At 35.2% G+C, this 25,934-nt stretch overlaps 1 protein-coding gene across 1 annotated transcript in view; it reads right to left on the reverse strand.

Annotated features, from left to right (window-relative positions):
* Positions 1 to 24,287, reverse strand: part of LOC306848606 (putative histone-lysine N-methyltransferase PRDM6) — a gene marked incomplete at its 3' end in the record, with an annotated part of 30,290 nt that extends 6,003 nt beyond the window's left edge. The window contains exons 1-5 of the mRNA XM_079383249.1: positions 23,870 to 24,287; positions 21,304 to 21,611; positions 11,867 to 11,994; positions 7,926 to 8,050; positions 2,402 to 2,747 (exon numbers count right to left, since the gene is read on the reverse strand). Coding sequence (XP_079239375.1) covers positions 2,402 to 2,747; positions 7,926 to 8,050; positions 11,867 to 11,994; positions 21,304 to 21,611; positions 23,870 to 24,260 — 1,298 coding nt within the window. The 5' untranslated portion in view covers positions 24,261 to 24,287. The remainder of the gene's footprint in view (positions 1 to 2,401; positions 2,748 to 7,925; positions 8,051 to 11,866; positions 11,995 to 21,303; positions 21,612 to 23,869) is intronic.
* Between the last annotated feature and the right edge of the window lie 1,647 nt (positions 24,288 to 25,934).

Raw genomic sequence — 25,934 nt, forward strand, 5'->3', positions numbered from 1 at the left:
CGCGAGATCATTTTCCACAGATTCCCCGAGTCACGCGGCGTCCCGGATTGCCTCGTTCAGCTAAATTTTATCTGCGCCTCAGGGTCATAAAGTTGAGTATCGACAAAGCCTCACATCGACTTCATCCCGCAAACATTTTTCTTCTGTATGAATATTAGTTTATTGAATAAGTGGCATCTGTTTTCCTCTGCATCACCTCTGGACTGGGGATTTCTTTGTGACGCAGCTGCTGATTTATAGGACTGAACGCAGCCCGGAAAATAGAGCTAAGCAAATATTTTCCAATACATGCTCGGTCGTGTTTAATTAGGTTTAGAGATGTTACACCAGAAAACATTTTGCTTTGTGAGGCCAAATCATCTCAGGAACATTCTGGAGAAACGTCTTCACCAGGCGTGAAGATCTCAGCGCTAAGATGAAGACGTAAGAGTCACGTTTCCCAACGAATCCCATCATGATGTTCAGATTCACACAGATCAAGACGCATCTGAATCATCAGAATTCCAGAATTCATCTTAATCTGATTTTTAACGGCACTCACAGTATCAGATCAGAAATGAACTTGAACTGAATTATTATGACTCTATTGTCTTCTGTTTTGAATTAAGAATCAAAACATTTTTATAATTGATGAATTTTGCAATATAGACAAAGCTTTTGAAATGAATTACGACACATTTGTCTTCTATAGAGCTGCTTTATACTTCAGAACAGGTTTTTACAGATACTAAACACTAAAATTAAAACTGTTACTTTAAATAAAATTTAGCTAAAATTAAATATAATATTCCATTTTTAGCTAGTCAAGGAAAACATTAAAATTTTAAATTAGTTTAACTTGACATACGAAAATAATAAAAATTAATAAAATTTATAGACATTTAAAAGCAACAAAAACTAATAAAAGTGACAAAAACAAAATTACTAAAACTTTACAATTGAAATGGAAACAGAAAATATAAAAATAAAACAGATTCAAAATATTAATAAGAAACTATAATATCTCACTGATACTAAAATAACACTGGTTAAGAATAAAATTTCAAATTAAGACTTGAATTGGTTTTAAAATTGAACTTTGCAACATCGACACGGTTACAGAACTGAATCTGAAATGAACTGAATTATGACACTTTTGTCTTCTATAAAGCTGCTTTATGGTTAAGAACAGAGTAATCATAATTATCTCATTCTACAACAATTCTAGAATCTATCATTAAAACCATAAAAAAGGTTTTTTTTTTTAAAAACACAATTGATTAATTCATTAATAAATAAATACAAAACAAATGCTAAAAAAATACTAAAACTTTAACAAAAAATTTTATGAAAACAAAATATAAAAATAAAGACTGTTTGAACATATTAATAAATACTGTAATATCATATCAAAGACACAAAATTAGCACCAGTTAATAATCTAATTTTAAACTAAGAATCAAAGAACTGGATTTGTTTCAGAATTGATGAACTTTGTAATATCAAACCAAATCAACACTGAACTGAATTGAGCTGAATTGAGACACGTTTGTCTTCTGTAGAGCTGCTTTATAGCTGACGACTGAATTTCACATTTAGAATCAAAGCTATTATCCAAAGTGACTTACAAATGAGGACAATAGAAGCAATCAAAACCAACAGAAGAGCAAAAAAGAGCAAGTGCTATAACAAGTTTCAGTTAGCTTAATGCAATACACACAGCAAGGTTTTTGTTGTGTTTTTTTTACATACATACATACATAATATATATATATACACACACACACAAAAACAAGTAGATAGAATATAGAAAGCTAGTGTTAGAGTTGTTGTTGTTTTAAGACAAACAAGCAGTTAGAAAACGAATAGTGAGTGCAAGTGATAGAGGGTCAGGTGTTTTTTTCAATAAAAAAAGAAAAATATAAAAAATAGAATTATAATAGAGAGTGCTAGAGTTAGAGGGTCAAATATATAAAGTATAATGTATAAAGCATTCCCTCCTGGTGAAATGAGCTGCCCAACTCAATCCGAGTCCTGAGCCATCTTCAAGAATCGGCTAAAAACACATCTCTTTATTTGACCCTCTAAATATATTCTAATTCTATTCTTTAAAAAATAAACTAACTCTAGCTTCTCTATTCTTTTTGTATTCTATCTAATTGTTTCCTTTTTATTTATTATACAATTAACAAAAGCAAAAAAAGCCCTCTAACACTAGCTTGCTCTATTCTTTTTCTATTCTGTCTGTTTTCTATTTTATTATTATATAATTAAAAAACAAACTTGCTGTGTGTACTGTGTTAGTCTAACTTGCTCTTTTCTTGATTTGGATTGCTTCCATTGTCCTCATTTGTAAGTCACTTTGGATAAAAGCGTCTGCTAAAGGACTAAATGTAATGTAGAAATCAGCATGCGCTCGTACCTGTCGGGGTTCTGCGTGCACACGTGCATCTGCAGCAGGATCCTCTGCGTGAAGGTCTTAAAGCACTGGCCGCACTTCCACAGATGCCAGTCACTGAAATCAGAGCTCAGCTGGCTGGTGGAGGTCGGGCTGGCCAGAACACGCTGGTTCTTCCCGCTCATCTGGCTCAGGCTAGACTCGACGTGACTCTTGTCCAGCAGAGAGAAGCTCCGAGAGCAGGGCGACTGAGGGAAGACCATGGAGCGCGGCAGGATCAGCGAGGATGACGAGGGTTTGGGGCTCTTGCTGAAGGGCTGGAGCGAGTCCTGACGCGACATGGCCTCGATGACAGTAGACGGCACGTTCACTGCCACAGAAACAGCAGCAGAACATCTGAGTTAAACTGAGAAACACTCTGTTACTCCAAATAATACAAATGTGAACCCAAATAAAAATGTGTTTAACAAAAAGTTTTGAAATATACATCATCTGAATAAATAATCTCTCCATTGATGTATGGTTTGTTATGATAGGACAATATTTGGCTGAGATACAACTATTAGAAAATCTGGAATCTGAGGGAGCAAAAAAATCATAATATTGAGAAAATTGCCTTTAAAGTTCTTAGCAATCTATATTACTAATCAAAAATGAAGTTTAGATATATTTATGGTAGGAAATTTACAAAATATCTTCATGGAACATGATCTTAATATCCTAATGATTTTTGTCATAAAAGAAAAATGGATAATTTTGACCCATACAATGTATTGTTGGCTATTGCTACAAATATGGTCCAAAAAAAGTATATATATATATATATATATATATATATTTTTTTTTTTTTATATATATATTTTACTGCCACAAAAACACAAGCAGGACATCGGAGTAAAACAGATAACATTTGTATTACTTAAAATAATATAAATATTAACCAAAAATAAAATAAAATATTACAAAAATATATTTTTTAATTTATCAAATATTTTATAAATATTTTATAAAAATATTAACTATAAAAAAGCAACTCAGTTAGCCATATTCTTATTTTCTTGAAGTACTAAAACACCTAAAACTAAATGAACTAAAACTAGTAAATAAAATAAATAAAAACAATATAGTCATATTTAAATAAATAAATACATAAATATAAAAAACAGATATATCAAAAAAAAAAAAGTTAAAAATTAAGACATAAAATATAAGAATAAAATCTAATTCAAAATATGAACAAAAACTACAACAGTAAGTCAATGATACTAAAATTACACTGGAGTGAAAATTCATTTCAAACTCTGACCATCTGTATAGTCATTGATCAATTACACTCATTTACTGTATATACACTACTGTTCAGAAGGGGTTTCATGTTTTTGAAAGAAGTCTCTTCTGCTCACCAAAGCTGCATTTATTTGATCAAAAGTATAGTAAAAATTGTGAAATATTATTGTAATTTAAAACAGTTGTTTTCTATGTGAATATGTTTTAAACTGTAATTTATTTCTGTGATGCGCAGTTGTATTTTCAGCATCATTACTGCAGTCTTCAGTGTCACATGATCTTCAGAAATCATTATAATATACTGATTTACTGCTCAAGAAACATTTCTGATTATTATCAATGTTGAACACAGTTGTGCTGCACAATATTTTTGAGGAAACCGTGATGCATTTTATTTTTCAGCATTCACAGATGAACAGAAAGTTCAAAAGAACAAAATTTATTTGAAATAGAAATCATTATAAATGTCTTTACTGTCAATATTTGAAAGTGTTAATTTCTTTTTTTTTTTTTTTTATCTTACTGACCCCAAACTTTTGAATGCTCATGTATAATTTAATTTTGTCACACAGACATAAATTTCTTAAATTGGCAAATAAATAACTGTATATCTTTAAAAATAAATGTATTAAATGTAATAAGTTTATTTATTCTAAAAATGACTAAACAGCTTTAGAGAATCAGCCATAGAGTCAGATCTTGGACGAGGAACCATCGTCCTCAGATGCTTTCAAAGACACTTTATGTTCAGAAAGGCTGAACCACATTCCAAATTCATCATCACACCGCATGCTGTGCACATAAACACTGAATTAGCCGACTGTAAGACGAGACATGTGAGAGCGCTCTGACTCAATAACGCCAGCGCATTGGATGCAGCATGAAGCATGAATCTCCAGAAATCGTCTGATCACCGCTGAGCGTCAGCCGCAGACCTGAGATTAGACTGAACGTGGAGAAACACACAGATGAAAGCTTTGCTCTGCAGTGCTGACCGCACTGATTACATGTTCATCTGATCAGATCTGAGTCTTCATATATTCAGACTCAAACATGAATCCTGAGCTCCACAGACAAAGTGTCAAAACAGCTTCTGATCAGCGAAGAGCTCCTCTCTCGCAGTATTTCTCAACAGCACATCTCTCAGATCACACGACACGCTGTAGAGAGCTCTGTCTAAACACAACAGTAAGCAGACTGAGCTCATAAAGTCTGTCTGCTGTAAACACTGGACTGTCAGACTCGCTCTCTCCTCCAGCAACAGCCTTCGCTGGGAGACATACATGAACACTGAGCTGGGCGATTCTTCTGATTTAGCCATTAATTCATTCATAAATGCACGATATTACATTTTTGCCGATATCCGATATGCCGATATTTTTCAAATCATTTTTGGCCAATAGCTGATGCCGATACCGAAATATATTTCCACCAAGTCTCTCCTGTGCAGAAATTATAAACAAATTATTTTTAATTTTGGTTCATTTTGAGTATTTGTTAGAAATAATAAACTTTATTACAGTTATATTTTTATGAGAGTACATTGAAAGCCTTGAAAATAGCTGTAATAAAATCCATCTCTGCTGTGTTTTTTGTTTCTCTGACAGATGCTGTTAACAAACCTTAACATTTTATTTGTGGTTTTAACATTAATAGATGGTCTAAAGCAAAAAATATTTTTAGAGCTCCTTATGTTTAAGTTTTCATAATCCATTTGAGAATATATATATTACATATTGCTGAGTAAATCTGCATAGATCAAATTATTTAATTTCCAAGTGTCATGTTTGTGATTTTTATTCATGTAAGCTACATCGACTGACCTTTAAATCAAAACAGAATTGTGCTTTATTTATTAAGAAACACAAGTATCTTAATGATATTTGTGTATTTCACTTTCTTTTTATTACGAGTAGGCCAACAGCGCCCACTAAGTAAATAAAACACCTTACCGGATGCGCTAGAAACGGTTGATTCTCGCACACCGGATGCGTCGTTCTGTATATGTATTCTCAGATTAAATGCAGCAATCCAAAACAGTGAATCTAATCACAATTCAGGCAAAAGTTCACTTTAAGAATGCCCTCACTGCTGATATAATCTTATCACTATCACACGGTGAGCACATGTGAGCTATCCATCTTATCGCCAAAGCATATCAAAGATAGCGATATATATCAAATATACATTTTCTGTAAATAAGTTTGCTGTGACATCTACATTTTAGATAAAGCAAAACTTCATAATTCTCAATACCACAGCAGAATACCAGGGTAACTCATTTGTGTAAAAAATAAGTTGAAAATTGTTGAAAAATACTAAACAGTCAGTAAAACAATAAAAACAAAAAGCAAAGGACAAATACAATAATAGCATATACAAATGAAAGGAGTGTGTTTTTATGCAAGTCTAAAATCTTCCGCTAACAGCCTACTACAGAACTTGAATAATCAAATATAAAATAGTCTTCACTGTAAGAATTAAACTTGCTTTGTTTCTTATTAAAGCTACAAGATGCTTCAGTCAACAGCAGTGAGTGCTTTTCTCTTTGTCTTTTGTTGTTTGATTAATATTAAGCACACAGACAGCAGCAGGGATATTAGACTGCTGTCACTTTAAGAGCTGCACGGATCCAATTTACGCCGCATTTTGACAGTTTTGCATGTATTTGACCGTTTAAGCGCACCTTGAGCTAAAACTTCACTTTACTTGACCGTGTTCTGTTCTGTGTCTGAGCGCATGCACAAAAACAGTGTGAGTTCTCTTTTGTGCTTTAAAAAACACTAATAAATCTAATAAACGTTAATAAGTCAAACACATTACTAATTTGTGTGTTACGTTTTGACCTTTAGGTGGCGTTTCATGAGCGAAACGCGACGCAATGCTACGGTCAAGCACATGTTTACATAGAAAAGCAATGGAAAAGCAGAGAGCAGTGCAGAACTGCTACTGTATGTGTGATATTTGATGATACTGACAGACTGAAAGCTGTTTTCATTCACTGTTAATATTCATCTATTACTGCTGTTACACTGACAGTCAGAAAGAGCTTGAATCGACTCAACTTAAACTCAACCTCTAAAACTGAATGTTTTGGCTAAGAAATACTTAGCATTTTTCTAATTATAAATTATTTCTGAACATATAGGATATGTTTAAGACAATATTTGCCTTCATATATCATGCATGTTTTCTGCAAAGATATTTAACAAGTGAATTTGTTTTACATTTACACCATGTTGAATTGAACTTTCAGTAACACTTTGCTTAGAGCCTTTATATACAGTATAATGCATTAAAAAAGTAGTTTTAATGCATTAATTATACCTTGTAATGCACCTTATTTCATGAATTATTGTAACGACAGTTAAAGACAGTTCATTTGCAAAAACAGATAACTCCATTTTTAACAACTTTCAAAAATCATGTTTTTTCATTGTGCATTCTGATTAATCTCAATCAATTAATCTCAGTCAATTAATCTCAATCAAACTGCAGTCGGGTTATTTTGATTAGGTAAAAAATAACTAACAAATACAGCTAACTAACAATAAAAAACAATAAAAACACGATAACATAATAAAAAACAGGATTTTTGAAAATAAAAAAAAACTGAGTTATCTGTTTTTGCAAATAAACTCTTCATATTATAATACTAATCTATTCATTATTACACCTTTAGAAAGTGTAATGCATTAAAACACAAGACAAGCAAACCTTCAAATATTATGATGCATTTTAACTTTTGTTACAATTATGCATGAAAAGATAAAATGTATTAGAACATACATTATGAAACCCTTTATAATGCATTATATAAAGGCTTTACCGAAAATAAGAAAATGTTAGAACATTAAGGAAATGTTACTTGAATCATGTTGTGGTTACATTTTCTAAACTGACAAGTTTAACATTTAATAAATCGAAATTGTTATCTTGAATCAGACGCACTAATCAGGAGCTCCTGTGAGACTAAATACTCAACATCTACATCTGTAATGTAGGTGAAACATCTACCAAAACCACCGAAACTGAGCAGAACCAGCGTCAACTTCTTAAAAAGAAGAAATTGAAACTGAACTATTCTGGATGAGATTTGTTCATGTGGCAGCGACTAAATGTGACAACAAACATCTGAATCTGAATGCTACTGATGCGACAGATGACAAAATCATGGAAAACACACTTATAATTCCTCAAAGAAGCATCAGCGTGTCTGTAGTGGGATTAACACGTGTGTGAATGGTTCAGATGATCTTACAGTTTTCATCTTGTGCGACGCACTGCAGTGGGATCCCGAAGAAAGACGTGTAGCTGTCGTTGTACCAAACCAGGAGCTCCGTTCCTCGAGGAATATCTGCACACGCCCGGTAGAAGATACACGACCTAAAACATTCAAACACAATGTTTAATCGCAAAATTTAATCATTGCAGTTAATAGTGTTCACCATCTGTTTGATTACATGTAATTTGTAACTAACTGCATGATTTTTACTGTACATTTCTGCCATAGTCACCACTAATAACCTAAATATAATGTAGAAACTTAAAATATTCTGTAAAGCTGCTTTGCAATGATCTGTATCGTGAAAAGCGCTATACAAATACATTTGAATTGAACTGAATTGAACAATGCTTAGAAATCAAAATGACATGACTATACAATGACTAAAATATTTAAATTCAGTATAAAATATTAAATTATTCATCGTCATGCTTGAATTTATCGCATATACATATATAAGCATATACATAAGAAACAACAACGAAGTGTCTTTAGAAGCCCTCTTTTGTGCAGAACTACTTCCTTCCGCCATGGATTCAGGAACGCTGAATTGCTTCATTGAAAGCTTATTGTATTACTTTATTCAAAGCTCACTGTATTATGTCTTATGTAGAGTATTATGAGAGAGAGAGATCACCTGATCACCTGCATCTGATACAGCATTCATTCTTCAGATCGGTCTCATTTTAACAATAAAACATTCATTTGAATGTCCGCTGAGGAAAGCGATATCTTTATTGTACTATTCTTTCATCTGTTAAGGGTGATTTCCAAAGACAGCACTGATCTGTGCATTTGTTGGTTGGTTACAAGCTGTTGTTGCGTTTCAGTCTCTTTTAATATAAAAGTCTTTACTGCTAACTTGCAAAAACAGTCTCTTGTTGCCATCTAATGGCAGAACAATGTAACTAAATGTATGTATGAACACACAGAATGTTTCCCAATAATAAATACTATTATTAAATACTACTATTATTTATATATTTGTTGAACAATAATTTTAACAAACAACAGCCATTATAAAAGTTGCTAGGCAATCCAGTCAGAAAAGTACAAAGGCAGCGCTCTGATATACAGCATTAAAGTTATATAAAATATGACGTGATGAGATTTTGCCCTCTATTTGCTCTAGAACAAATAATAGATTAATGAGACCAGCGACTGCCCGTTAGATTTAACCCGAACTAATTATATCTCATGTTTAACCAATATAGAGACATCAGAGCCAGCAGTAAATTCCAGAAGATCTGGCCGCCATATTTGTATCAATAGCCAACAATACATTGTATGGGTCAAAATTATCATTTTTTCTTTTATGCCAAAAATCATTAGGATATTAAGTAAAGATTTTGTGCCATGAAGATATTTTGTAAATTTCCTACCATAAATATATTAAAACTTCATTTTTGATTAGTAATATGCATTGCTAAGAACTTCATTTGAACAACTTTAAAGGAGATTTTCTCAATATTTTGATTCCTTTGCAGCCTCAGATTCCAGATTTTCAAATAGTTGTATCTCAGCCAAATATTGTCCTATTCTAACAACTTATTTATTCAGCTTTCAGATGATGTATAAATCTCAATTTCAGATCGACTGGTTTTGTGGTCCAGGGTCACATATTATTTTTAGACGAGCAGGGACTAACCCTAACCCTATCCATCCTCTGCTTTCACTGACAGACGCGTGAGCGGAGGAGAAAAACCTACAAACATTTGACTCTTTGGTCTTGGTGGAAGTGCTGAGATCGGTACATTTTATTAATTCTTTCCACCACGACATCAAAATAAAACAAGAGCCGAGTCCATAAATCAGCAGCATCTCATAAGCGAGAGAGAGAGAGAGAAAACACAGTTCTCAGCTCGGCTTTGCTCAACATAAACACTGCAGCGCTCCAGTGAATGCAGTGGGACTCAATGAGTCGGCGGGCCGCTGAAAGAGGCTGTTTGGGGAGCAATGGGTGGTCCTGCACACGCTCAGACCGTGTAAACCAACACCGGCTCTTACAAGCCTGCCGTCACCTCCCAAACACGCATGAATCTGCGCAGATCAAAGCACGCTTACAGCGATTTACTGCTGCGGTTGGTTGAGTCATGAAGCTGCCGGCGGGATGCCCCCTGCGCAGGAGATGCCAGCGGACGTTACCGTCAGAGCAAACCAAACAGCCAACTCAGACTCCATCCATCACCGGCGGCTTTGAAGAGGATTCCATCGAGATATTGCAAATCATAACAGATGATCTGGAGCCGCACTACAACACACGCTTTCATGAAGAAGATCAGCTCAATATTAAAAACCCCTTCAGTCTGAGCTCTGTGGAACATCATCAGACACAGACTGACACACACTTATTCCACTAAATAAGGACATTGCATGGAATTTATTGTTTTTATATACAATTAGTTATAAATACTGTAAACTAAAACCAACAGAAAACATTTTGCATTTTTAGAATAAAAAAACTATTTATGCACTTATTTACTTTATAAGGAGGTTTTGGGAGGTTTAACCAACAAAAATCAGCAAGTTTTTTCCACAAACTAAACAGATAACAGACCATAACGGTCTATGAAATTTACAAAAATACAAAAATACCACAATTTAGATTTTAAAAGGATAAAATAAAAAGTAACTAAATAAGGTTTATTAAAATAGTTTTTTTATTATTTAAAAAAGATGAATATATAAAACAGATTGTAAATGTCTATCAAAATATATAAAAAATAATAACAAATAAAAAACAGACGACAAAAGTCCAAAAGTCTATCAAAATATATCTTTTATTATTTTATTAGGTTAAAAAACAAAATATATGTGTATATATAAATGTAAAGAATAAATATATGTAAAGAATAAAAAACAAAAACAGACCACAAAGATCATAATGTATATTTTATTATTTTTAGATTAAATAATAATATGAAAATAATAAAAATAAATAAATAAATAATGACTACACAATTCAAGTTTATAAAAGTTTTTAAAATCAATCCAATGTATACTGAGTTTTGCAGAGAGTGAAAGTAAGTGTGTGTGTGTGTGTGTGTGTGTGTGTCTCTCTATGCACACACTGTATAAAGACATTGGTGGATGTAAACATGTTACAGTGTTAACCATTATAAACAGACTGTGTTGCCACAAATTATGAATATGGGACTGCTGATATAAACTTCTTGTATTTTATATATACAATAAGCTGAATAATTAGAACATATGGTTAGAAAGCATGAAGCTTGCACTGTCAGAATGCCAGTCTATCAATCAAATCTGAAGCAAGACACAACCCCTAGCAACTCGTTATGACAATCTGACGGCAGATAAAAGTAAATGATAAATTAATGATAAACGCTAAATTAATAATATAAGAAAATATATATTTTTATATATACAAAGAAACATTTTAAATAAGTAACAAATTTTGACCATTGTGACTGTTATCTTTTTAGTATGTGGACTCAATACCACGACTGAGGTGCCCTTGAGCAAGGCACCGAACCCCCAACTGCTCCCCGGGCGCTGCAGCATAAATGCTGCCCACTGCTCCGGGTGTGTGTTCACGGTGTGAGTGTGTGTGTGTGTGTGTGTGTTCATTTGTTCACTACTCACTGCTGTGTGTGTGCACTTGGATGGGTTAAACGCAGAGCACCAATTTCGAGTATGGGTCACCATACTTGACAATACGTCACGACAACACTTGCTGATTTTTTATATACAATTTCCTTTCCTGTATATACTGCTAATTACTAAAATCCTAACAGAACAATAAGCGTATTTTTAGAGTTTTACTATACTACTGTATATCTATGCGTCACAATTATGAGGAGTAACGAGGACGTGCCCCTGGTTTTGTCTCTTCAGGATGGTTAGTCAGGTGTTGTGTGTGGGTTGGTTTAGTTAAGTTAGTTGAGTTTCTCTACCTGTACTGCACCACCATCATGTTCTGCTCTCCACAGTGTCTGGCGCAGCGGATGTACCTCATCCAGCTCGACTTACTGGGCTCGTTCCCGTCAATAAAGTGCTGTAAGGTTCCCTCCTGATCGTAAATCTGCAAGAGACAAACACAGTCCCTCTCAGTCCTCCTCGTCTTTGTGCTGTGCTTTTATATAAAGATAATCAGATAAACCTGCTGTCATCGTCAAATAACCTGCAGTGCTCAATATTCCAGTCTCTTTTGCTAACGTTCAAAGTATTAAAAGTTCATTTCTGAATGTTCTAAGAACATTCCAGTTTTGAAATGTTTGAATAACTTTTTAATGTTAGAAGAAACATTAAAGAAATGTCCATTTTATCATTTTGCAAACATTATGGGAACGTTACTTTTGAATGTTCTGTGAACAGTTAGTGACATTTAAAAAACATTCAGATAAACATCCAGCTAAAATGTTTCAGAGCAATATTCTACAAACAATGTATCAATAATGTATTTCTGCTAACAGTTTGAGAATGTTATTAAAGAACAGAAAACTTCAAATGAACGTTCTATTCCATTACTGAAGAATGCTTTTTCATAATGTTGAGAGAACATTGCCAGAACATTCTGAGAATTCAGACCAACACCACACACACACACACACACACACACACACACATCTCACTCACACACACACACACACATCTCACACACACACACACACACATCTCACTCACACACACACACACATCTCACACACACACACACACACATCTCACACACACACACACACACACACACACACATCTCACTCACACACACACACATCTCACACACACACACACACACACACACATCTCACTCACACACACACACACACACATCTCACACACACACACACACACACACATCTCACACACACACACACACACACACACACACACATCTCACTCACACACACACACATCTCTCTCTCACACACACACACACACACACACACACACATCTCACTCATACACACACACACACACACACACATCTCACTCACACACACACACACACACACACACACACATCTCACTCACACACACACACACACACACACACACACGTCTCACACACACACACACATCTCACTCACACACACACATCTCTCTCACACACACACACATCTCTCTCTCACACACACACACACACATCTCACTCATACACACACACACACATCTCACTCACACACACACATCTCTCTCACACACACACACACACACATCTCTCTCTCTCTCACACACACACACACACACCTCACACACTCACACACACACACACACACATCTCTCTCACACACACACACACACATCTCTCTCTCTCTCACACACACACACACACACCTCACACACACACACACACACACACACATCTCACTCATACACACACACACACACACACACACATCTCACTCACACACACACACATCTCTCTCTCTCTCACACACACACACACACACCTCACACACTCACACACACACACACACACACACACATCTCTCGGTCTGATCCTGTGATCTCTGTTTGAGCATCAGCTGTGAACGCGGAGCAGAAAACTGTGTTTGACTGACAGCTCTCTGTGTGTGACGCCTCTGATGAATGTGATCTGATGGATTTCACAGGATTTTGCTTTATTTCCTACACTGCTGCAGGAAACTAATTTTACTCAGAAATTGCTAGTAAATTTAATCAATAACACAGAGAGTAACTCAGTAACAGAGAAACAGTTTTTTCTTGTAAAATGTAATCCAATAATCCAAACAACTTTGATAAATAATTTCCTTAAAATAAAATAAATGTTAACTGAAATAAAGTCAAATAAAATAAAAAATATTTTAATTTAACAGGTTCCCAAAGAAACATTTTAACATAAATAAAATAAAATAAAATAAAGAGAATGAAACATTTCTCATTTTCATAGTTTAACTTGATGTACTAAAATAATTCAAACTGCAATAAAAAATAAATAATTAAAACTACATAAATATAATTTAAATATGTCTGTAGGTTTAAACAATACTTTTTTTTGGTTAAAATCTAAAACTAACAAAATGACAAAAAATACTAGTCTTTTAACAACAATTAAAATAAAAACAGAAAATATAAAAATTAAAATTAATTTAGACTATTAATAAAAACTAGAATAATATCTCATTGATACTAAAAACTAATAAAAAATCTTCAACTTTAAACTCTTAAAATTGTAATTCAACTCATTTTTATTTAGTTTAACGTGATGTACTAAAATATCTAAAACTAAAATAAAAATAATAACAACTATACAGGCATTTTTTAAAAAATCCAATAAAAACATAAAAATAAAACTTTAACAAAAAATAAACTTTAGCAAAAATGTAAATAAATACATAACAAAAATAAAACCTAATTCAAACTCTTAATAAAAATTGCAATAGTATCTGAATGAAGCAAAATAACGCTGATAATGACACGTGAACCAGGAGGAATATAAATCTAATCGGCTAAAACACAGCTCTTATTTGACTCTAACTCTAGCACGCTCTATTCTAATTCTATTCTAGGTTAAAAAATCTTGTCCCTGTTAGACTTGCACTCTATTCATTTACTAACTGCTTGTTTTCTTCTTTTTTAACTAACACTAGCTTCTCTATTCTTTTTGTATTCTATCTGTTTTCTTTTTATTAATTATATATGTGTACTGTGTTACGCTAACTGAGACTTGTTATAGCACTGCATATCATTGCTCTTTTGTTGGTTTTGATTGCTTCCATTGCTTTGGATAGAAGCGTCTACTAAATGACTAAATGTAAATGCAATGATGTAAATCAGCAGCTGGTGCTAATGTGGACTCTGCTCGGTCACTGTGTTACTCACTGCTCAGTCTCTGCAGACGGGTTCAATAGAACATAGACGGCTGTAAATAGAGCTGATCTGAGCGCTGGTGACCGGGCCACAGCCGCTCTGACCTCCTGCCCTCATTACAGCGAGTACATCAGGCCGGCCGCGGCGCTTTATCACAGGAACACGCAGAGAGCATGCAAACACGTCTCTGGAGGAGATAGAGCCGCTCGTTATCATATTAAAACTCTCTCAGCCTTTCTGTGTTCATAGCACTGCATTACACACTCAACCACACGAGTGATGTGAAACACAAACCCATCACTGATCCAGAGGAACTGTTACGATCATATTCAGAAGATTTCCTGAGGAACACACATAAAGCGCTGTTTCTGAGTTTCAGCTCCTGACTTTACTCATCGCTCTTCAGATGTTTTAATGCTGTTTTATGTGTGTTTGTGGCTTTATTTAGCACTTTTATTTCCCTGCTTATCTTGTTTATCTCAAAGACTTTCCTGGTTAAATAAAGGGTAATGAATAAATATAAATATGAAGGTTAATAAATTAATTAATTCATATCAATTAATATAATGGCAAATAAGTAGATAGATAGAGAGGTCGGTAAATAAAAATAATAAATAAATGAATAAAGTATTTATTTTGCTGCTATTTTGGCCAGGAAACGCCTGTAAAAGTGATTTTTGCTCTCATAAAAGCTTTCCTGGTTAAATAAATAAATATAAATATAATTAATATTATATATATATATATATATATATATATATATATATATATATAGTATTATTATTATTTTAAATTGCCTATATTGTCAAGGACACAATATATTTTTAATTTTAGAAAGACTTCCGTAGTAAAATAAAGGTTAATAAATCAATATAAACATAAAGGTTAATCAATGAAAGAATAAATAAATAAATAACTTTTGCTCATTTGAAGCCTATCTGGGCCAGGAAGCTTATATAAATGAAAATTTTGATTAAACAGGTTAAAAATAAATAAATTTAAAACAAACAAACAAATAAATACATAACTTTTGCTATTTTGCTGCCTATCTAGGCCAGGACACTCCGATAAAAGATTTCTGATTAAAGAGATTAATAAAAATAAACATAAATAAATAAAAGCCATTGAGTGGCAATGTGACAAAATTGCAAATCCGGCAAAAAGAAAAGAAAAAAAAGCCCTTAAAATCAAACATCAAGTGTGTACATATTTTCAAATAGCATAGATCTAATTATATGCTAAATGATTAACATGACAGCCTGGTTAATAAAACTGCTGATTAATATTTAAAATGTAATGTAACAGCAGAACAAACACTGAGACAAATACTGTATAATTATTAAACATATTAGAAATTAATTTTATAAGTTGGATGCACAAAGTTTAGCTTGCATTTAGTATTGTAGCCTAATTATATTGCTATTCTGACTAAATACTATTAAATACCATTTATTTAATTTTTAGGAATGGCTCTGTTTATATGATTATGGATTTTTCTCTGCTGTCAGCGACTATCAGAACAAAGCAGAAACGGATATCTATGTCTGTTAAATACAGTCCTTTCTAATATCATAACAGTGTTCACATCATAATAATATCATAACAGGCCAAGCTGGATGTCAATATGCGTAATATAAGCGCTTAAAGTCAGACGTACAGACTAAACAAGTCTTAAAATAACACGAAGCAACCATAAAAACCTCCAATGAAAACACAGCGAGACGCTCATTCCTCAGATCCAGCGTGTTCTGCGTTCAGATGAAACTCTGATACGCTTAGAGATGCTTTCTTTCACAACACAGACACAAGTGAAGCATAAAATAACTTCAGTGACAAATTACAGCGTGGAACCACGTTCAACAAGAGCAGAAATCAAATAATTATCCTGGCCGGCGGCCCGTGGCCATGACATCATCACGCTCAGCCAATCACAGCAGACGAGCATCAGAAAATATCATTTCCATCACCCACATCTGCAGAGACTGGAAATATTTTCAGTCCAAGTGTTTTCACAATCTGCCTTTCTGAAACAGAACCGCCACATTACAAAATACACAAACAGCATCACACAAAAAGTTACACGACAGGGGCAGTCGTGGCCTAATGGATAGAGAGTCGGACTTGTAACCTGAAGGTTGTGGGTTCGAGTCTCAGGTCCGGCAGGGAAATGGATCGGTTCCCAACATTCTTCAGAATATCTTATCTCGTATTGAACAGAAGAAAGAAACTCATACAGGTTTGGAAAGACATGAGGAAGAGTAAATGATGACAGAATGATCTTTTTTTTGGGCGACTGTTCCTTTAAAAGTCATCTTCCTCCATGACAGAAGATCTCCTCGCTGTTCTCCTGAAAGACGTCCAGAGACACTCGCTGCAGTATATTTAAGCGCAGTAAAACAGCACAGGTACAGTGTTTAGCTCATAAACGTCACATTACTCGTGCTGCGCTCAGGGCATCATGACAAGACACGCTATTTACTGGGAGAGATGTTTGAGTTGGACACGCTGACGGTCAAACACCACCAAACAGAGCCATTGGCTGGATTTATAGCTGGTAAATATGGCTGATAATGGGCAATATCGACGAGAGACGTGTGTACAATATTCTTTAGAAAAGCATTCCAGACTCAGGGTGGGAAAATCCGGAGTAATCCGGAACTGACAGACTCCAATCCCCAGAATAAACACGCAGCGCTTCACCTGTGTTTACATCTGATTTATTCCTCATATACATACAGACATACACTAGGCTGTCTATTTAACACCTTCATTTGGTGCAGTTAATTATGGAATAAATAACGTGTTAAAATGCATTTAAGGCAGAGCCCGTCCAGACCTATCCATCACTATACACTGATGCAGTGTCTGATGAACATGATGCAGGACTGACTGACTATTAGAATGAAGTTATATGAGCCTAAAATTCAAGATTCACCTTCTTATATTTATATCATATGATATACACCACCAGTCAAACGCTTTTGATTTTTTATGTTTTTATCAATGTTGAAAACAGTTGAGTACATTTTTTCAGGATTCTTTGATGAATAGAAAGATCCAAAGATTAACATTTATCTGAAATAAAAAGCTTTTGTAACATTATAACTTTCAAACGCTTAAGGTCAGTATAATTATTAATTTTTTTAATAGGGCGAGGGGGTGGGGGGGGTATAGAAATTAGCACTTTTATTTCGCAAGGATACTTTAAATTGATTAAAAGTGATGATAAAGACATGTATAATGTAACAAAAGTTTCTTTCTGTTTCAGATAAATGCTGTTCTTCTGAACTTTCTATTCGTTAAAGAATCATGAAAAGAAAAGAAAAACTCTGTGTTCAACATTGATAATAATCAGAAATGTTTGTTGAGCAGTAAATCAGTATATTATTATGATTTCTGAAGATCATGTGACACTGAAGACTGGAGTAATGATGCTGAAAATACAGCTGCAGATCACAGAAATACATTTTAAAATAAATTCAATAGAAAACAGATATTTTAAATAGTAAAAAAAATATTATTTTTTTTAGACTGAACCAAAACTTTGGATCAAATAAATGCAGGCTTGGTGAGCAAAAGAGAATTCTTAAAAAAAAATCATTAAAAATCTTACTGTTCAAAAACGTTTGATTGGTATTTTATCAATATCACACCAGCAAGAGTGCTGTTTCTCCCCAATATCTGCTCAACTGCAAACGTGATACTGATTTATACAACAGTTCAATAAACATGAAGTTTATATTGTGTTTCATGTGTTTTGCACATGAAAATAGTTCCAATCAAAGCCACGGCAGAACAGCTGAGCATCTCTGATCGACACACAGCAGTGATTCGTTTCTGAATGAATCAGCTGTTTGAACGAATCATGTGACTCAATCATTCGGTGGCGCTTTCATGAAGACAGTCACTTGATTCGTTTCTAAATGAATCAGCCGTTTGAACACATCTAGTGAGTCAGTGATTTACTGATTCTTTCATGAAGACCGTCACTTGATTCGTTTCTGAATGAATCAGCCATTTGAACACATCTAGTGAGTCAGTGATTTACTGATTCTTTCATGAAGACAGTCACTTGGTTCGTTTCTAAATGAATCAGCCGTTTGAACACATCTAGTGAGTCAGTGATTTACTGATTCTTTCATGAAGACCATCACTTGATTAGTTTCTGAATGAATCAGCCGTTTGAACGAATCAGTTGAATGAATGATTCAATGACATTAAGACAGTTTAATATTTAGTGTTGTTTCATATTTCAGTATTCATTTTTTAATATCCATTTATTATCATTTGAATGGTTTATTACTTCAATGTTTCTATTAATTGTATAATTTAAATAAAAAGAAAAAAATATTTTTTTAAAGGAAGCATTAGAAAGAAACAATTCGATTCAACTTGATTCAACTTTTACATTTCCTTTGCAAAGTTGAATCAAATTGTTTCTTTCTAATGCTACTTTTTTTTTTTTGAATGTCTATTCAATGCTTTTCTCATTTAACATAATAAACACTTTAAGTGATCTTTTGGGGGATGATTTCTCAGCCCAAATTGATATGGGATTAATTTGTGATTAATCAATTGGCACATCATGTAAAAATATTAATTACATTTTAAAATTAATGCAAATATTGAAATAATAATACATTCAAATTTAAAAATGTAATTGCTTAACAGCCCTGATATGTGTCCCTGCAGCACAAAAGCAGTCATCAGTAACACAGGTATATCTGTAGCAATAACCAACAATACATTGTATGGATCAAAATTATACATTTCTCCTTTATGCCAAAAATCATTAGGATATTAAGATCATGTTCCATGAAGATATTTAGTAAATTTCCTACCGTAAATATATCAAAACTTCATTTCTGATTAGTAATATGCATTGCTAAGAACTTCATTTGAACAACTTTAAAGGAGATTTTCTCAATATTTAGATTGTTTTGCTCCCTCAGATTCCAGATTTTCAAATAGTTGTATCTCATTTTATTCATTTTCATTTATTTACTTATAAAGCACAAATAAACAACAAGAGTTGACCACTGTGCTGTACAAAAGAGGAACCAAAAGAGGATCTCGGCCAAATATTGTCCTAACAAACCATACATCAATGGAAAGCTGATTTATAAATCTCATAAACATGTGTGTGTTTCTCTAATATGAACTCACACCTGGACTATCATTATCTCTGTCATTTAAAGAAACAGCAGATGAACTATCAGCTTTATTTGCTCCTAATTGACTGAACAAATGGCTGCTATCAGGTGTTTAACCCGGCAGACTTCCATACATCAGCAATCTGACAGCAGCAGCCGTAATAACACCGTCAATAAAAGGTCAGACAGACAGTCTTAATCAAGCGCTGAATCGGCCGTAATGAGCGCGCCGTGCGATCCGTTTCGCTAATATTAAACTAATAGATGATCTAACAGGGGAAATATTAATCAGTCGAGCTACCGAGCACCAATAACACTCTGCCAAATCCAGCCGCTGATTCATTTGCCATTAGCGGTGATTTCTGACACACTCCAGAGAATCATTCAGCGGCGCTCCGCTGCTATTTTAGTTCAGTCGCCGTTCCTCGCAGAAGATGTTTGTGTTCATTCTCTGCTCTCAGACGTCTGCTCTAATCCAGAGGAATTTATACTGTAGAAGCTGACGTCACACCGAACCAGACCACCAACAACATCTCTGCCTCAGCGTCCATCACAAACCACAGCAGCTTTCACACCGAGAAACTACAGACCTTTTGGACCTTATTCACCCCTAACTGGAGCATATTAGCAGCTTTTGTTCCTTTCTTCTGAGAGTGTAAGAAGTTTAGCTTTATGCACATCTATGGACGTTTGTTTCTACCCAGGAATAAAAATATAGAAAAGGTGCCTGTGCCAATTGCTTTTTATTAAGAAATTAAAGAGGTAATCACTACTTTTCATCTCACAATTCAGACGTTTTTCTCACAATAGCATGTTTTTTTCACAATTCTGTTTTTTAAAACTTATTTTTTTTTATAACAAATACAAAAGGTAATTGTATGAAATTTGTATTGAATTTTTTCAATAACAAAAATAAGCTTCCATGCACAATATAATTGTTTAAACCTATTTCTATCATATAATTAAAAAAAGAGTAATTGTGACATTTTAGCTCACAATTCTGCCTTTTATTTTTGCAGTTGTCAGGTTATACAGTATCTCAGCTCTGACTTTCCTTCTTAGAATTGCGAGTTAACATCTTGCACAGTTTATACTGAAAAATGTCAGAATTATGAAATATAAACTCATATCAAATTGCAGGAAAATAGTCAGAATTGTGAGCTAAAAAGCTTTTTATTTTTTATTCTATGACAGAAATAATCTTCCATGCATACAGTACGTGTCTGTCCATGTCTATATTTACAGAGCTGATAATTGATGATCCATCTGCACTCTCTCTGTCTGTCAGCTGGTATCAGAGGTGAAGCTGCTGACCTTTAGTTAGTGTGTTTGGGCTTTTTCTCACCCGCCCCTCTTTGTGTTTGACACGCATTCACACACACACACACACACACGCACACGCTCACCTCCCATAAGTGTCTTGTGTTTCGCACGGATCCCGACTGCACCTTCTCCAGCGGCAGCGAGATGCCCTGGAAGGGCCCGATCCAGGTGCCCTGTGGGATGCGCTGGGCCGCACAGATGCCGTATCCCAGACCCGGGACGGTGCTGGTGCACAGACACACCTCACGGGGCAGATCCCTCAGCCACTCCGGGACCTCTGGAGGAGGAACGGCCACCGAGGAGCTGCTGGTCCCCACTAGCCTCCGCAGCGAGTGCAGGGGTCCGTGCATGGGGCACTCGCCGTTCCGGTTGTCCGCACACATGTCACAGCCTGAGGGACGGCACAGCGAGAGGGCCGGTTATTTACCCGCACACAGATGGGACCCCGAAACGGCCCCCAAGATCCCCTTCACTGAGTCACAAACAAACTTTAAATTGTGCTTTTGTCAGCTGGTGCATGAAGACATTTCTGCTACTGCGCTTGAAACGGTTGTGTTGGTATAGACTGAACAAAAAGCTTTAAATGTAAAAATACATGCATTTATCAGCTTTTAAATAAGACAGTGTTCAATCATTTCACAATAGTAATCACTCCAAAAAAAGTGCTTCTATTTGTGTCACCTTTGTGCCTATAAATGATTGACTTTATGCACAAAAAAACTGATGTTAAATTAATGACTTTAAAGATTTAGAAAAATAGAAATTATGCAAAAAAAATAAAAATGCATTTGACTTTAAATTATTGGTTTTAAATGATGCAAAAACTGATTTTTGAGCATTTGACTGCAAATTATTGACTTTATGCACAAAAAACGTGCAATTTAAGTGAAATTATTGACTTTAAATTATGCAATAAACAGCAATTATGGACACACAGATTCTGTGCATTAGATTTAAAATTACTGACTATGCAAAATAAAAAAAAAACATATTTTTGTGCATTTGACTTTAAATAATGCAAAAATTTACTTTGACTTTATGCAAAAAAAAAAAACCCTGCACGACTAAGAGAGTAAAAAATACAACTAGCTTAAATTGTATTCAGTAGCCTTTTTAAACATATTATGAGTGAGATATCCCTTAAAACATGATTTCTTTTGCGCTCTTTAAACTGACCTACAGAAATAAATCGCAATGTGCATCGTCTTCTAAACTGACTTTAGTTGCTTTGTAGATGCGCTTTAGTCTCGAATCATGTTTGTCTGATTTTGTAATGTGCATCAGAATATTCTTTATTGTGTTTTGCGTCTGAAAATCGCCGCGCAAACGAAGCTGCGTGTTAAAGTATAGCCTACATGTGTAGGTCTGTAAAGCGCTTTATAAATGAGCTGCACTGCCCTGAAATATGGGCTCAGAATCCCGCATGTAGATAAAGAAGTCTCACTGTCCCCCGGAGACACACATGTCCCGTGCTGGGATGATGAATGTGGGCCGATGGAGCAGATCGATCAGTGATCCGGACTCACTCTACAAAACTATACAGCAATTAATTGTGTGTTGTCCGCTCATCCCTCATGTGCTGCTGCATTTATCGACGAAGATCTGCTGATCACTCACCAGCTTTCACATCTCACACTCATACAGTAGCCTATTTCCATCCGTGCATCAAAGCGATTAATTAATTATCCAGAAGAAAATATCGGAAACATAACGGGACAAAATCTACTTCGCAATTAAAGATTCAAAAGAATGCAGAGTAAAAATGATTTCAGTTGTTGACATTAACAATCAATGTTATTATCATATATTTGATTTTTAATTTAAAATATTTAAGACATCTCAGCCAATTTAAATGCAGGCTAAAAATCAGCTAAACATGTTTATTAATTGAATACGCGTTTTAAAATAAGGCCGAGATTAAAAAGCCTTTTCTTCAATGTGAATGTCGATTTTGTTTTATTCGAATTGATTTTAATTTGTGATCATTTCCTTAATTTCAGTAAATAATTTCATGATATTCGATACCGCTCGTCGATAATTTCGCATTGATCTGTTTTAAAACCAGAAAACTGCACCCGCACCTGCCTGAGAATAAACTCAATTCGACCAACAGAGAATTCAGAAAAATCAGATGCACATCACAATCTTCGGCCCATTATAAAAATACTAAGAACCTGTTTTAAGAAGATGAACTAGCAGTAATGCAGTAGCCTAATATAATGTAGGCTAGACCATAAAACTAAATTATTCTCTTAAATATAGCATTCATTTAAATATATTTTCTAAATCGCAACAACACGTAAATTGACTTTTTTCTCAATAACTATTAGCTCTTATTAAAGCGCTCGTTTTGTCAAACACTCTCCCAAAACAATAATGTTCTTCACGAGTTCTGCTGTTTTCCAGAAGCATATTTCAGTCTCGAGCTGCTAAGTGTTTTGAGTTTGAAACACTATATAGTCTGTAGGATATGCTGCTGCTTGATTATAGGTTCTTCTGAGGCGTGTTGCGCTTCTTCAAAGCATCAGAACGCCGATGTTTTAGAAAGTTCCCATGCATGTGACCCTTCTTTCCTCCTCTTTATTTCTAATAGTGTGTGTGTGTGTGTGTGTGTGTGTGTGTGTTATGAAAGAGCATAAAGCTACATACGGTTGTTGAGGTCTCCGTTGTGGTTGTTGAGCGGGATGATCTCCATCCGCTGCTGTCCATACAGATAATAGTCCAGCTCCTCGGAGCTCAGCTTCAGCCGCGATCCTTTATCGTTCTTAAAGTTGGACGACAAACAAAGTTCTTTGGCTTGAGATGATCCGCCGCCGTCGGAGCTCAGAGTCTGTCCGAACAGCGCGATCTGACCCGCGGGAGACGCGGTGGAGGAGCTGGAGCTGGAGGAGATCAGGCTGGGTCTCTGCAGCGGCACCGGAGGCGGCAGAGAGGCGGCTTTCAGTGCGCTATTCTGGGGGAAGAGCTGCTGCCAGTGCTGGATGTAGGTCTGGTCCACTTTGAGGAAAGCAGAACCGCTCGGCTCGCCCGGCTTCAGCATGTCCGACTGTAACAGCAGCACAGATGATGGATGATGATGATGGACTTTCATGTGCTCTTCAGAAAAGAGTCGCTGGTTAACTTAACTAGTCAGGCCGCGGCGCGCGTTTAAACACATTAAAACACTGAGCGAAGTGAAGAAGCGTCTGCGCTCGCGCCGCATGTTTGTGCTCGCGAGCGAAACACACTTACCCTGTCAGAAGAGTCCAGGCTGTGACTCTTGGACACTCACAACAGCTCAGTATTGACCAAGAGCTCCGCTCGAACCCCTGTCGGCGCGTGCACGCGCAGCGCGCTCCCGCACGAGCACGCGCCTCTAAGTGATCCGAGTGCTTGGTTTTAATTTGGCATTACTTTTTTTTAAAAGAGGCGGATCATGCATTAGATTAGATTAGCGCGTGCACGCATTGTCCAGCGTTGCACAAAAACTCTTTCCTTTGGTATCGGAAAGTTGCTGGAATCATAAATAATCGTCGGAATTGTCTATTTGAGTTTGCATGATAATGAATTACTCTATGCGCGTTCACGCATTGCATATCACACACACACAAAAAAACGTGTTTTTGGTTTCTCAAAGTTGCTGGAATCATAAATGATTGTCGGAATTGTCTATTTGAGTTTGCATGATAATAAATGACTCTATGAATCAGGCATTTGATAATTGTATTAGTCTATTTCTTTAAGTCGCTCGCTTGACGCACCAGATAAGATGCCTAACTAGTTTCCCAGCCTTCCTTCCAGACGCTTGAGAAAGTTTTGGAAAAGCGCTCTATATCTGAATGTGGGGTATTTTACAGCAGAGGAGGGGTAAATGTTTTGACTGGCAACATTCTGACAGGCCCATTCGTCATCTAGAGGTCTCGGCAGATTGATAACGAGCCAAAACACAAACATAATCGTCTGAAAATGAATTCTTGTCTACAAACGCATTTCACTCTTTAAGAATGTGAGCAAGAACAACGCGCGGATTTAGATTTTTCTTTGGCGATAAAGCTTTATTTTAGGCTAGCTTCATGGCGCAATTATCATTCAAATTAAATCAAAACACGATTAAATTCCATTTTCTTTCATTAAATGATTGTTATTATTTAAATAACAATAATGCATGTCGAAGCTACGCTTTAAAGCATTAATAGCTGTCACACTTCTAAATAACAGTGCTATTATGACAGCGTATTGGTGTTTTTATTCTTTGATAAATGACCGGTGAAATAAAGTGCACTCGAGGGGCAGAACAGATCAATACATTAACTGCACAAATATATCATCTTCTGTGCCAAAAAAACGGATTATTAAAAATGAGCGTTAACTTGGGCTTCATTTGTATATTTGCAGCGCGTGAGAAGTGTTTAGGTGTGTCTTTCATGCACATAGACTGCTGTTTGACATTCACTCTTAGACCCTTTGCATCTCTTCTTAATGAATTCTGCTGATGGCTGAAAGACAAATGAACGGTGCTTTGACAGGAGTCCGATAAAGAGTCCGGCCACCAGCGCCTCTTATTATAGTGTTAAGGTCACGGCTTGCTGAGTATATTATTCATTAATATAGACATATATTCAGATGTTGTTGATTTTTTTAACTTATTATAAAGCATAACTGTACAGTTGTATAATTCTATAATTGAAATAATAGCATGCACTTTAAAAATGATATTAAAATGTTTTCCTCTGAT

Source organism: Barbus barbus (assembly GCF_936440315.1).
Source record: "Barbus barbus genome assembly, chromosome: 28".
NCBI classification, from domain to species: Eukaryota; Metazoa; Chordata; class Actinopteri; order Cypriniformes; family Cyprinidae; genus Barbus; species Barbus barbus.